This window comes from Thunnus thynnus, chromosome 18 (assembly GCF_963924715.1).
Source record: "Thunnus thynnus chromosome 18, fThuThy2.1, whole genome shotgun sequence".
Lineage (NCBI taxonomy): Eukaryota > Metazoa > Chordata > Actinopteri > Scombriformes > Scombridae > Thunnus > Thunnus thynnus.
Genome location: NC_089534.1, coordinates 16,029,130 through 16,042,258, shown reverse-complemented (window position 1 = coordinate 16,042,258; position 13,129 = coordinate 16,029,130). Strand labels below are relative to the sequence as shown.

Below are 13,129 nucleotides of genomic sequence, written 5' to 3'. Positions count from 1 at the left end.
AGCACTCTTTTCTCTCTGCCTCATTCTCTCTCTCCCCGTCGTTTCTCTATTTGCTTGATAAGAACCATCGGGAGGACCTCTTTTAAGTCAACCTGCCCCATTCCCCATCCATACAACCTCAGATTTAAGTAAGCAGAGTGGTGGGTTCAGGGCCCTGGTCAATACCCCCAATCACCTTCCTATTCACCATAGAGTAGTGAAAGCTATTGTGGAGGTTGAGGTCCTTTCAGGTGTCCGTCTGTTTGATGTGGTGTGTGTGAATGTTAGAGGAGAGAGTTGACGGGTCGACCTCAAGATCCTGGATGATTTGTTACTCCAAGTTCAGAGGGTTGAACACAAGAGACAAAAGAATGAAGAGGGTGGCTATCAGGTTGAATATGTCGTGTTTTTTATTTTGTTCTTAGACTTTACCTTTGATGGATTGATGAAATCTTTTCAATCACACCATGTCACCAAGTTGTAATAAAGCCATTCATTTAAAGAGAATAATTGTTTTTATGAGTGATATAACTTTTTGGCACAAAGCACAAGAAGAATCAAATAAAATTCAACATGTCACAATACTTCTGCTGTGCTGTGCTTTATACCCCCCAAGTTTTCCGCTATCTTGCCTTCATCATGGTGCTATCTGAGGTTGCTTCAGTTTTTTATACACAGTTCATCAATTATTTATTTGATTTAATAACAGAAATATACATTTCGATTAAGAGAGTATCTTTTTACAAAATTTAAGGTTGAAAAAAAAGTTGAATATCCATTTGTCAGGACAAAACACAGTCTCTTATTTATGGATGGTTCAAATCTATCATTGACCTCAACATATCTCCTCTTAAAATGTATATCGCTCCAAAAAAAGTCTTGTTTTTTGAGAGCTAATCTACTGAACTTTACAAAATTGGCTTCAAATCTAGTCCCTCATGGTGCCCAATTTAGAAACCCAAATTGCCTCCCTTTTGCCCCCCTCTTGTAAAGTGATATGGCTAATTGACTAACTTTATATAAGGAAACCAGAAACCAACTCTACTGGAGATGAGTTATGTGACCTGTTTGATTTTGATAGAGAGAAATAATGGTAGAGATACTTCAGACAATTCAATTTCAGCCTGTTTATTAAGTGAAATTTTAAATAGAGAATCTTTTTGTTGTTGTTCTAAAAACAAGGATTAATGTTATATTTCTTATTTTTGTGACAAAAAGAATGTGAAAAGGTTAGGGTTAGAAGTGGATTTGTCTACTAAGCTTGTGTGCTTTTGTACGGTGTGTGCAGAGGGACTGACTGTTGACAGTTGATGGTTTAAGTCACCCTGGGTCATGTTTCAAAGGCCTTTACACTTGACTGATTTATATTCTTGAGTTTGAGTTTATTAGTATTCATGAATTGTATTCATGCTCACAGTTAACAACTGAATGGAAGCAGAATTTACATTAATAAAAGTAGAAATATATCTATACATGGTTGTACATCATAAAAATATAAAAATATACATATATCTATATATACACATGCACCCATACATTCATACTCATACATATGCATTTACAAATACAACTATACACTTTCATATAACCATGCATACATTTTAAAAGCCACCACATACATTCATCAGCCTCCGTTCCAAGTTGGATTGGTCCAGGGATTGTGCAGCATAGTATACACAGGCCATAAAACATATAGAGGACTTGAGAGGGCCAGTTACAGTGCAGTGAATGTTAGAAAGACAATTACATCTGATTGACAAGAGCCTTGACACTGTTTACATAAAAGTTGGTAAACTCTTCAAGTAAAGGCTTGTTAATGTATTGATCTCCTGTTTTGTCACGTGGTTGTACTGAGTTCCTTGAAAACCTACATTTTATTTTTTATCTGGCAGGTTTTTCCACTCTCTCACTGGCGGACCAGATGAGTCTACTGCAGAGTGCCTGGATGGAGATTCTGGTGCTGAGCATTGTGTTTCGCTCGCTGTCCTGCGAGGACGAGATCGTCTACGCAGAGGACTACGTGGTGGACGAGGAGCAGGCGAGGATCTCAGGCCTGCTGGACCTGCATGTTGCCATCCTGCCACTTGTTCGACGCTACAAGAAGCTGCGCATTGATAAGGAGGAGTTTGTCACGCTTAAAGCCATTGCTCTCGCCAATTCAGGTAAGGTTAAGTTCTTCAACTGTGGCAGGACAGTCATCACTCATGTTTTGGGGCCAAATATTGTTGCAACCCAAGAACTTCACTTTGAAATACTAGTAGAGATTTTAAAGTTTCACAATATATCAAATATTTCAGGCTGAATGTTATGGGAAATGTTTGGGGACACACTAGACATGGAAGTCACCCAATGTAAAGAACATATAGCATCAATGAAGAGTTGGAGCAAAATGATAAAAAATAGTAGATATATGTTAATGTCAGACAATGTTAAGTAACCATTTTTTCAACCATAAATCTACTTAAAGTGGAAATGAAAGGAAACTGGATGTCAGGGGGCATACAATGCAATAAAAAAAATTTCAGAGCTGAGAGTATAAAAAAGAGCGTACATTTTAAATTACTTTTGGTCAAGGCACACTCCAAAAAAAATGCTTTATTTAAAGGTATCATCAATAACTTGTGTTTTGCCAAATATTATGTGGGCTGTGAGGTGCTGTGAGCTTGACATGAGGGTACATCTCTATGTTAAATCTCAAATAAATCTAGATAGTTGGCATTTAATTAAAGCAAACAAAGAAATAAAACAAAAAATGTCAAGTGATTATCTCGCGGGCCGATCACTTCCACAATGAAGGATACCTGATAAGAGGGGACAAAAAGGTCAGGGGCATGGTTGTTTAATTTAAACACCCCCTATAACACCCCCTATGTATGTATGTGTGAGAGTGTGTGTGCATTTATTTTTTAATTTGTGTGCACGTACGTGTGTGTGAGTGTGTGTCTGTGTGTGTGTGTGTGTGTGTGTGAGTGTCTGTCACATTGCGCTCTCATTTTCTCCATCTCCATAACAGTAGCTGCCAGCGTGCCACAACCGAAGGAGATATATTTAGCATTTCATTAGGAAAACAGGGGCTGTCAATAAAATGTGTTAAGTGGAGTGGAATGAGCGTTGGGGAGCGACGGGCCTCGTTTGTTCCAATGTGAAAATGCTGTGCCCGTATCGACAGTTTGCTTTTCATGAGGCTGGGCCTGTCCCCCACTAATCAATGCCTGTTAGGAGTCTTTTCTCCTGCCTGACTGAAAAATGAAAAATGCTGAGCCCAGAGCTTTGGTCTTCTGATGACAAACTCTCCATGGGAGAGTGGGAATCTGCAGGAGGAGAGAGGGGAGGATAAATGGCAAGGGAGGGCTGGAGGGGGAGGCGGGCAGGGGGGTTGATGGAAAGACAGGAATGTTAAGGTAAGGGAGAAGTGTGAGAGAGGAAGGCAGGGGTTGAGAGGGAGGCTCAGGGAGGGCGAGAGGGCAGCTTCGGCTCGTTTGAACACAGTCTCGGAAAGCTTCGGCTCCAGGGGTCCTGTGGGTGTGACAGCTGTGGAAATTCATGGCCATTGATTTTGTAATTAGCGGAGTATCGACGGGATTGACGCCAGGCTGCTGACAGATTACATGGAAATTGTTTCTTCAAAGTTAGTTTTGCATTCCGCCCCTAACCTCCTTGAACACACACACACACACACACACACACACATTTGACAACACTCTCCCCGTGCATTTACACACACTGACACACATTTGAAAACATTCTCTCTTTCTCTCTCCCCTCCGCTCCCTGTCTCTCTCTCTCTCTCTCTCCATTTCACACACACACACACACACACACACACACACACACACACACACACACACACACACTCGCACTGCAGCCAAACGAGGATCAGATCAGTATTAACATGAAGGTTTCAAATGAAGAGTGCTGGAACACATGTGCGGTCCACATAGCCTAGTTAATTTCCCAAGATAGAAACGCAATTTACACAGAAGGCGACTGGTAAAAGAGACTTAATCAGTCAGTTAGGAACATAATTAGCCTTGTACGTTCCTTTTTTCTGCCTCATTTACATGTTCATACACAGTCTTACTTCACTCCACAACTTTCATGACACATAGCGGAGCTGATCTAATTCACTCACACACTTCAATCAGCAGCCACCGTTTGGTTTAGCTTTAGTAATACAGCGTGTTTAGGAGGAGACGAGTCTGTCTTATTCTGTTAGATATACTAAGCTAACAAGTCTTTCACTTCAATTATAATACTGAACTGAATTCACGTTTTGCTGTGCACAGTTTTATCTATAAGTTAATGAATTATGGATATGAAGCGTACACATGTTAGACCTGACAATCAGTGCTGATTGTTCACCTCACTGCAAGTCTGTGCGGTGAAATTGGCTGAAAGCAAACCACCGCTTGTCCATTAAAACACTTGCTGTCAGCTTGTCCTTTGGAGGACAAGCCTGTGTTTTTTCTAACTTGTAGACTTATACATAGAGAGCAGTTTTTAATAAGTCTCAACTGGTTTTATTTTAGAGCATATACATAAGGGGGCCAACTGCTCTTTCTTATGGAAATGAAGGCCATCTGCTGCCATCATTCAGCTGAACGATATCCTAGTAATGCAGCCATCTGAATTCATTAGCAGGGGGGATGTATGTGGTCCATGATACCAAAAGAAATGAATCTTTTTCCTGTCCCACCGTATATTTATACAGACCTACAGTATCTCTCCCTTTTCCTCTCTCTCCCTAGAGTCCTGGCCATGCACAGGCATTTATTTAAGGAGCGTCATTAACTACTAACAAGAGAAAACCTCTCTCCAAAATTGCATGTTTGCAAAGACAGGGTGCAGAATTCAAAGCCAGCAGATAATGCTGCTGCGCCAAGTTGTTGCAGCTGTAGATGTTTGTACAGAAAATGTTGTTTTTAAGTTGCACAGCTGTCAACGAAACCTAAAGAAATGTTTAATGTGTAACCTTAAAACGTCTTCTTTTCCTCTTTTCCCTCCATCTTTCCCCCACTACCCTTCTCGCTCCAGACTCCATGCACATAGAAAATATCGAGGCGGTACAAAGGCTCCAGGATTCTCTCCACGAGGCTCTGCAGGACTTTGAGGGCTCCCAGCATCCGGAGGACCCTCGACGGGCAGGCAAGCTGTTAATGACCCTGCCTCTGCTCCGTCAGACCGCCACCAAGGCTGTTCAGCACTTCTACAGCATCAAAATGCAGGGCAAAGTCCCCATGCACAAACTATTCCTTGAGATGCTGGAGGCCAAGGCTTGACACCCGGGCCAGATGTTTGACAGACAGCTGCATCACCCAATGCGAGGCGAGGGACAGCCCATAAAAAAAAAATAAGGTGGTGTGCCAACTGACAGTGAGAGGATGAAGCTGGGACTACTGAGTCATTTTAACACCTTTAAACGGTAATAAACAAAAAGAAAGAAGGACTTGAAATGTTTTAAAAGGGTGAATATCAACCTGATTGGTGTGGGATCATGATGATGTATATAAAGATGTTGTGTACAGAAATCAGGCAACCAAGGTCTTGTTATAACCAGAGACCCAATGCTCTATATCACCTGAAGCTTCTGTGAATTTGTTACTTATCTTATTTTCATCTCAAAATGGAAGTGTGTTAATATAAATGTCCTAAAGAACTGTACGGCTACGTAGCCTCATATGTGATTTTGTTTTTTTCTTTCATATTTTCTAATCTCAGTTGTTAAAGCAATAGTCTCTAACTGGTCTACATATAATATGTGTACTGTATATTGTGTGAAATTGCACTGGGCGGGGGGAAAATTGTTAGACATATTCTTATATTCGTCATCAAAGAAAGCGGTACCCACTGTGGGTATGTAAGATTCTCGATTTCCTCGTGATATATTTACCTCGTGGTAGCGTCATCGACTCGGTGGTTATAGTCAACTTGGTGCTTACAGAAGGACGGTGGTTGGCTAGTGATCAAAGAGTTTGCACTAAGCATCTATGAATAATGTGGCAATAATGGGTATTGTACTAGTGAGTCTCAGTCAGTGGTTTTTGCTTATAGAGACTAACCCCCCAACCCCCCCACCCACCCTCCTCACTCCACACTTCTCTCTATGTTCTGAAATATTGGCAACTAAACGTACTGTGAAACATACACACAATAGTGATAAGCTAAATTCTGTGCTATTTTTAAAAACTAGATTGTACGGCTTGACAACAAATGTATTTATTTTCTATAGATCCAGGTAGTGGACACAATAACAGAATTGTCTATACAATATAATGCAATCCAAATATGCCCTTTAATGCAACCTGATAGCCCTGCAATAAATACTACCTTTGTGAAGCTTATAATGTACAGTTTGTGTCAGATAGGTGCTGATTCTGAGTCTGTAGATGTTGTATCAGATTGCATTATATCGTACAAGTGTGGCTGTTATTGTTGTATTCAGCCCAACTTTATATAGGTTGTATTCTCAAACAACAAGTGTCACTATATTGGTTAGTTGCGCAGCTAAGAACATTAGTTTGTTTTCCACTTCCAGCCAGGTTGATACCAAAGTCTTTATGCTAGCCTCACACATCTGAACTTCAAACAGTTTTAAGAGCCTGTATTTTGTTCTCAGTGTGAGCTGCCGGATGCGTTCCAACAGATCACCAGAGATTTAAGTGCGTGTGAAACAATATAATGAATTTTCTTCTTATAATTTCCTTTTTATTAAACCATTAGCAACAGTTCACGTGGATATTAGTCAATATAATGACACTTGTGTTCCTGAGAATAACTTGAATTACACTCTGAATTGAAACTCAACAAACAATAATGACAGAATATATCAGACCTCACTAATGTTCTGTATATATAACTGTTTTATAGCTCGTCTTTAATGAAGGTGCTAATCATTCAGACTGGCACTGAATGTGCATTTCTACAAATGCTGACACTCTGACACACTGAGGTGCACAAACTAATTTAATAAATCTGTATATTCCAGATGTTTTAGAGCGTAATTTCTATCAATTGTAAGCCAGTTGTCAAATTATTCAAAGATAGCAGTCAAAATAATGTGATACAGTTATCAGCAGTATTTCTGTCCTGATAACCTGAGCAGGTTAGATGGAACATGTTATCATAAGATCAAAATAATACAATAATAGATTAATCAGCTGCTCTTAGGATTATAGTGAGACAGATATTGACCCTTATAAAACACTTTAACACAGTCTTTGAAGTGTCAAGTGCCATTAGCTTCTGCCCAAACAGGTAACTAGAAAGAAAACATAAAGCCAAGCGACCAGTAACTACAGACGCAGGCCAGTTTCTTGAGATGATCCCCACAGGAGCAGACGCTATTGATTCACTGTAATGTAATGAATAGATAATTATAACCCAAATACAGTAGAGAATACAGTTCCCATGATGCAATTCCCCAAACGTGTAACCAGCTAATCCATCCTCAGTTGAAATTAGGGATGTATCACCTTTGTACAGTAGCAAACCAAAGCATAGTGTCCTCAAATACTTTAAAATGAAACACAGAGCAAGTAATACTCATAAAACAGCAGCACTGAATTTGACTGCTGTTTTCACATGAATATGGTTGTATTTTAATGATGGTTAGACCTTCACTCTGCTGAGTGTCCAGCTGTGCGTATACTCAAAACCCAAGATGAAAATCTTTTATCTTTTTATTCAGTCAATTTATGCATTGATTACACATCAGTCTCTTTGTCAATATGAGGCACTGTGTGAAGTTGCACCCTGTAGTCCAACTATTAGATGAAACTACCATAAAAAATGTGATGTTTTTTTAATACTGGAGACTGTGTTGAAACATTTGAAGGAGACCGCGTCAATAAGCTAACTCATTTCATGTTGTGCTGGTTGTGTGAAGCGTCAGTGAAAACAAAAACTTGACCAAAACATCCAAACCGACCCTCCCTCCTCTCATCAGAGTTCGTTCGTTGCACTTTGAAGACTGTTAGCAGATAATTGTTTCCCAACTTTCCCTTCTCTCAAATTAATATAAGAAAATAAAAAGGGAAAAATGCTTAATTTATTTTCAGAGTTCTAAAACGGTTCTACTGCATCCAATTAATCCTAATTGTCTCCTAAGCCGAAATTCTCAATAGAAATGGAGCAATTAAATTTCTGCTTTGGCTCTACCTTGGGGACAAGAGACATTTTATTTCGGTTGACAGTGGGGAGGGTTTGTCTAAACCTTTACAAAGGCGATTTCATGGGCGTCTGTAATAGTTTCATAACAGAACGATCACTGGGCTATGCAAGGCAAATATGGCCACCTATGTTCCTTGTGTTGTGGAGAATCAGACCCACATTTAGTTGTGCTTTGTTTACAACGTGGACATACTGTACAGTGCAAATGTATTGTGCATATTTCACTATACTATACTTTAGCTGCTGTGCATTGATGTAACTATGATTATTTGTTTCATTTCCCCGCTTTAATGAATTTCTCATGATGTATTAACAACTTCATCACAGATTTAGAGCCCACCTGATTACCTGTATAATGTAAATCATTGTATTAAGTCAACGTGAGAATAAGTTATATTTGGTTTAACGTTGGATATTCTCTTATTTTCTTTTGTGTGTCTCTCATTGCTGAAACACACACACTCTGTGTGATCATCGATTTTGGTTATCGGCACAGCAGGACGTACAGCAAGCAAAGTACTCTAGACCCTATACCTCAATTCATATTTTGAAAATTACACTGGGTTTGGAAGCGGGCCATGGGTTCCTCCAGGGAATCAGTGGCACAGAAATAAAGTGACATCACTGACTGGGTATTAAAAAAAATGTAGATGAACCTACTGCAATTGGGGAACACATTCCTCGGAGGAGAAAGCTGCTTATTCGTTGTTCCATTTGCGGACTTATCTTATCTCCGTGCACTCTGAGATGACAAGATTTACATAAAACATGGAGGAACCACCCTGGCCGTCCTAGTCCGCGGTGTATAAAGGACCCTGCTAGGTGTATGTACTATAGACATGTGATTACCCAAGAGGTTTACTCCCCTCAAAAGCAATATGTTAGCAATTGCGATATATGAATCAAGTTAAAAGGCAGCTTTGGTTCATTTTAATTATAAACTTACCTTATGCTCGGGAAAAAGGACAGGGTAACTATGCACACACGTTCAGAGTCCTGGGGAGACAAAGGGAAAAATGTGAAAAAATGTTGGAACTGAGAAGCAAAAAGCCAACCACAGCTGGGTTTCACTGGACAGTATTGTGTGGCATTTTCTTGTGTTTTGTTTGTTGTGTTCATGCCTACTGTACCCATGTGTAAATATATGCTTTTTTTTTTTTTTTTTTGGAGTGAGTCAGATCTAACAGTGCACTGAATGTACAGTGACAATAAAATCACATGGTTTATGTAATCACTGCAATGGATTTTTTATTGAAAAATATGTCCAAGTCAACAAATATAGGAAGAAAACAATCGATAAAAAACTTAACTCAGTATGATAAAGGTCAGATCATATTTACTGACAACGTAAACTTCATTATGTTGCAAAGAGTTGTCATGTTATAAGGTCTTCTATGGATATATTTAAAAAAACAAAACAAGAAAAACACTGCTATATTGTTCATAAATCTTCTTCTATTCCACATAGACATAAACTTTCAACCACAATGGCCTTCGTCAACTCTAACCGTCAGATCTGAGGAAGACCATTAGTGGTTACAATAATTTTTATGTCCATGTACATTGAAAGAAGAATTAGGAACAAGATAACAATGTGCATGTTTTTTCTTATAGCTTTTTTTGTGCACACTGTTACTCTGTGCTGCACCTACAAAGGTTTTCAGGATGTGTCAGGACTAGTTTGATTAACCTTTAATATGTGAAGCTATAAAATACTGTTGTTCTTAGTTTTCAGTAAGTTGATAATTTTGGAAAGAAGAGGTTTTCACCATACAATGTTGATATTGATATTTTGCTATACACTGTAATACAATTCATATGTAGAGAGAGAGAGAGAGAGGATTTCACCCTTAACATAGTGAAAAAAGGCAGTTTTACCATTATCCACAAAAGACATAAAGTGAAATTAAAATAAAACTTACAGCAAGACACACTCACCTCCACTCACTCACTTTTCATGTTAGATTTTAAGTCATTGTGACTTGTAACTTTCTAAAAATTATATTTATTGTAAAGGGTTTCATAAACAGGCAAAACTCTTGTCCTTCCCTTTGACAAAAAGCAAGACAGACTGTTGTTTTGTCCACCTGTATGTAATATACTGTAATTTTATTTATTATCTGCCATAATGTACTTTCGCTATTTTATATCATCAACAAGTCTTGGTGAACAGTCAGGTTGTCATTCAATGGATATGAACAAAATAATAGTGAATATTAATTTTATGCTGTCATTAGAAGCATCAATAATCGAGTGAGTCGTGTGGTCTTTGAACAGAAACAGACTGGTCCTGATCTCACACCACGGATAAGAAATGTACAGTCAGACAGCGCTAAGCATGACCAATCATGTATGTGAGCTTCTGTATGTGCACTTGTATGTTTTTGCAAGACGGTGCCTTGGGGTGTAACGGCATCCTCCTGCCCCAACTGTCAGTTGGTTAGCCGTCTACACAATGTCCCGTTTGACCTTGCGTTGGCTACGCTAGTGGCTGAATGCACATCTGACACACTCCCTTCCTTTGTGGTGCAATCCTGTGGAAGTCATTTAATTTACTGGGCTTTCAACTTCAGCCAATATGGGGGTTGGGGAGTAAGTCTATGTTTAATCAGCCTGCCACAAACCATTCCCCTAAACAAAATCAACTATGATGTCCGGCGAAAAGATCTCTCAACAGAAGATTGAATTAAACAAATAAATGGGCTTGTCACGTTTTCATTTTTTATTTATTCTCTTGGCACGGCTACGCCCGCCACTCCATATTATTGCTGGAAATAACAACTGTGTATTAAGTTGTGGATTGTTCTGCACAGTATTATTACCCATATATCAGTAGTCAATGAATAGGTGCACTTAAGGACTGCTGAGAAATAACTGATGCTATTAAAAAAAGTCAATGAAACTTAAAAACTGAGGAAAACACAATCTATCTAATGAACTTCCCTCATGATTGCCGCTCTTTTTATTTTTCTCTCTGTTTTCAGTCATGTAAAAGAGAATTAGGGCATGGCCCACTGTCCTCAGAGTGACTTTCCATCGTGTAAACCATTTTTTTATCCTCCTTAAATTGTCACCAGTTGTCAGGCCTGTCTGTACTTAAGAAGGGGCATTGACACTGTCACACTGCGGTCTGTTAATCAGGCAACCTTGTTGCCTACCTCTTTCAGAAAATCTATGATCACACTGTTAGTGCAACCTTGTACTGTCACCACTGGGTTTAGCTCCACTATCGTACACTGCTTCCTCTACCTTCAGTGAGGATTATTCAGCAGCTGAGGTGAGAGTCCACTGAGAATAGGCTGTAAAGTGTCAGTCATGGTTACCCAGAGTGGTGTTGTCTTAGACAATGTAACTAGGTGAAAGTGAGTGAAGGAGATAGGAAACCATCAATATGCTCCCTGTGTAAATTGAAGAAGGTCATGATTTATGGCTCACGGCTACTGCATACATACATGCTGAATCTACTCTTTTTTTTCCCTCTCTCGCCTGGCTCAAGGACAGGTAAGGGTGCCTTTCCTAGCAGCTCATCCCCACTGTGCAGTCTGTGGCACTTTGTGATGGACAGCCCTGTAAGAAAAGGCTGGTGTTTTTCAAAATGAATCGAGCGCCATCTATAGGTCACCACAGTGACTGGTGTACAGAGAGCGCAGGGAGCGAGGGGAGGGAAGAAAGAAACAAACGATCAGATAAGCATTAAAATGGAGCACTTAGCCTACCTGTGATATTCTTCATCCAACAGCCTCTTTTAGTATTTCATCACCTCATCAGTCACGTCCGTCTTTCAGTCTCCTTTTACTTGGGGACTCAGACAGAGAGGGGACAGCTGTGGGTTTTCTAAGGCCTCGCAACAGCTGCAAACCCCGCATGGCATTGCATCTGTTCAAGTCTCGCAGCATTATGGTCTGTATCCCAAGTAAAGCAAGTTGCATTACAGTTCATAGTGGGGTTCTCTCTGGTCTTACCCTATTAACCAGTGAGCAGATGGAAATTATATGATAGAGCGTTAGGCCTGGAAATGGACTTGCAAGCATCTTTCTGTCTCAAGCAGGCAGCTTTAAATGGGACAATTTAAATAAGGCCACATGAAAGAAATCAGGACTTGGCTGTAAATTCATTCCAGGCAGCACAATGAATACCACGAAGTCTTCTCTGAATCTTAAAGTTTATTATATATTTGGATGATTTATTATGTCTGGGTGCCTCTGACGTTGTTACTTTGCCTTTGGAGGGAGCCAGACGTAACAAATGGAGCGCTCATTAGCATTTGACCTCCACATTATGCTTTGTTTACCTGCCTCTCCTCACCTCTATATCTCCTCAGACAAAATCAGGGCTTTCGCAGAAGCCTCTGAGTGTGACACAGTTTTTGTTACCGGGCGTTAAAGGTAAGTGCTACATTTGCATTGCAAGATTTCTCAAACAACTTGAGCATGCAGAAACGAGGAGAGGAAAAAAAAAAAAAAAAGATGCTCTGTTCCTCGGGGACGTAGCCACTCCCAGACGTTGTCATCTAAGCTCTGGAGTCCTGACAGCTGCTTAAATCCCAGGAGATGATAGAAAGAAGAATGAACAAAAGTTACAGTAAAGAGTCATGAGCACGTCCTGTTGTTTTAGGGGGTTTGGATTCAAAGTTGTTCACCACTAACTGTCATATAGTATATATTTTTAGGTGTGTGAATTGTCAGTACATGTTTGCAAACAGGTTTGCTTTTCTTCAACTATGACAATGATTACACAATGTGTTTGCAAAGCCATTTAAAAAAACAAGTTCAACATTTCCAGGTTGCCATAAGTGGTTGAAAAATAATTAAATATTGCATTAGAGGGATTTTAGTCTATGTAAATGTTGAAATTATCTGACTTTTATTCATAACCATACTAGAAAAGGGAAAAAAAACACTTGATATAAGCTACTAGTTATATCAAATCAAGTGAAAAAATGAATTAAATGTAGCTGAGAAACTTCTTTATAAAAAAAAAT

At 39.4% G+C, this 13,129-nt stretch overlaps 1 protein-coding gene across 2 annotated transcripts in view; it reads left to right on the top strand.

Moving 5' to 3' along the window:
- The window catches only part of esrrgb (estrogen-related receptor gamma b), a 99,929-nt gene extending 90,835 nt beyond the window's left edge, over nucleotides 1–9,094 (top strand). For both annotated transcript variants that reach the window (XM_067571652.1, XM_067571651.1), the window contains 2 exons: nucleotides 1,872–2,141; nucleotides 5,014–9,094. In XM_067571652.1, the coding sequence (XP_067427753.1) occupies nucleotides 1,872–2,141; nucleotides 5,014–5,258 (515 nt within the window). In that variant the 3' untranslated portion in view covers nucleotides 5,259–9,094. The remainder of the gene's footprint in view (nucleotides 1–1,871; nucleotides 2,142–5,013) is intronic.
- Nucleotides 9,095–13,129: the final 4,035 nt, after the last annotated feature.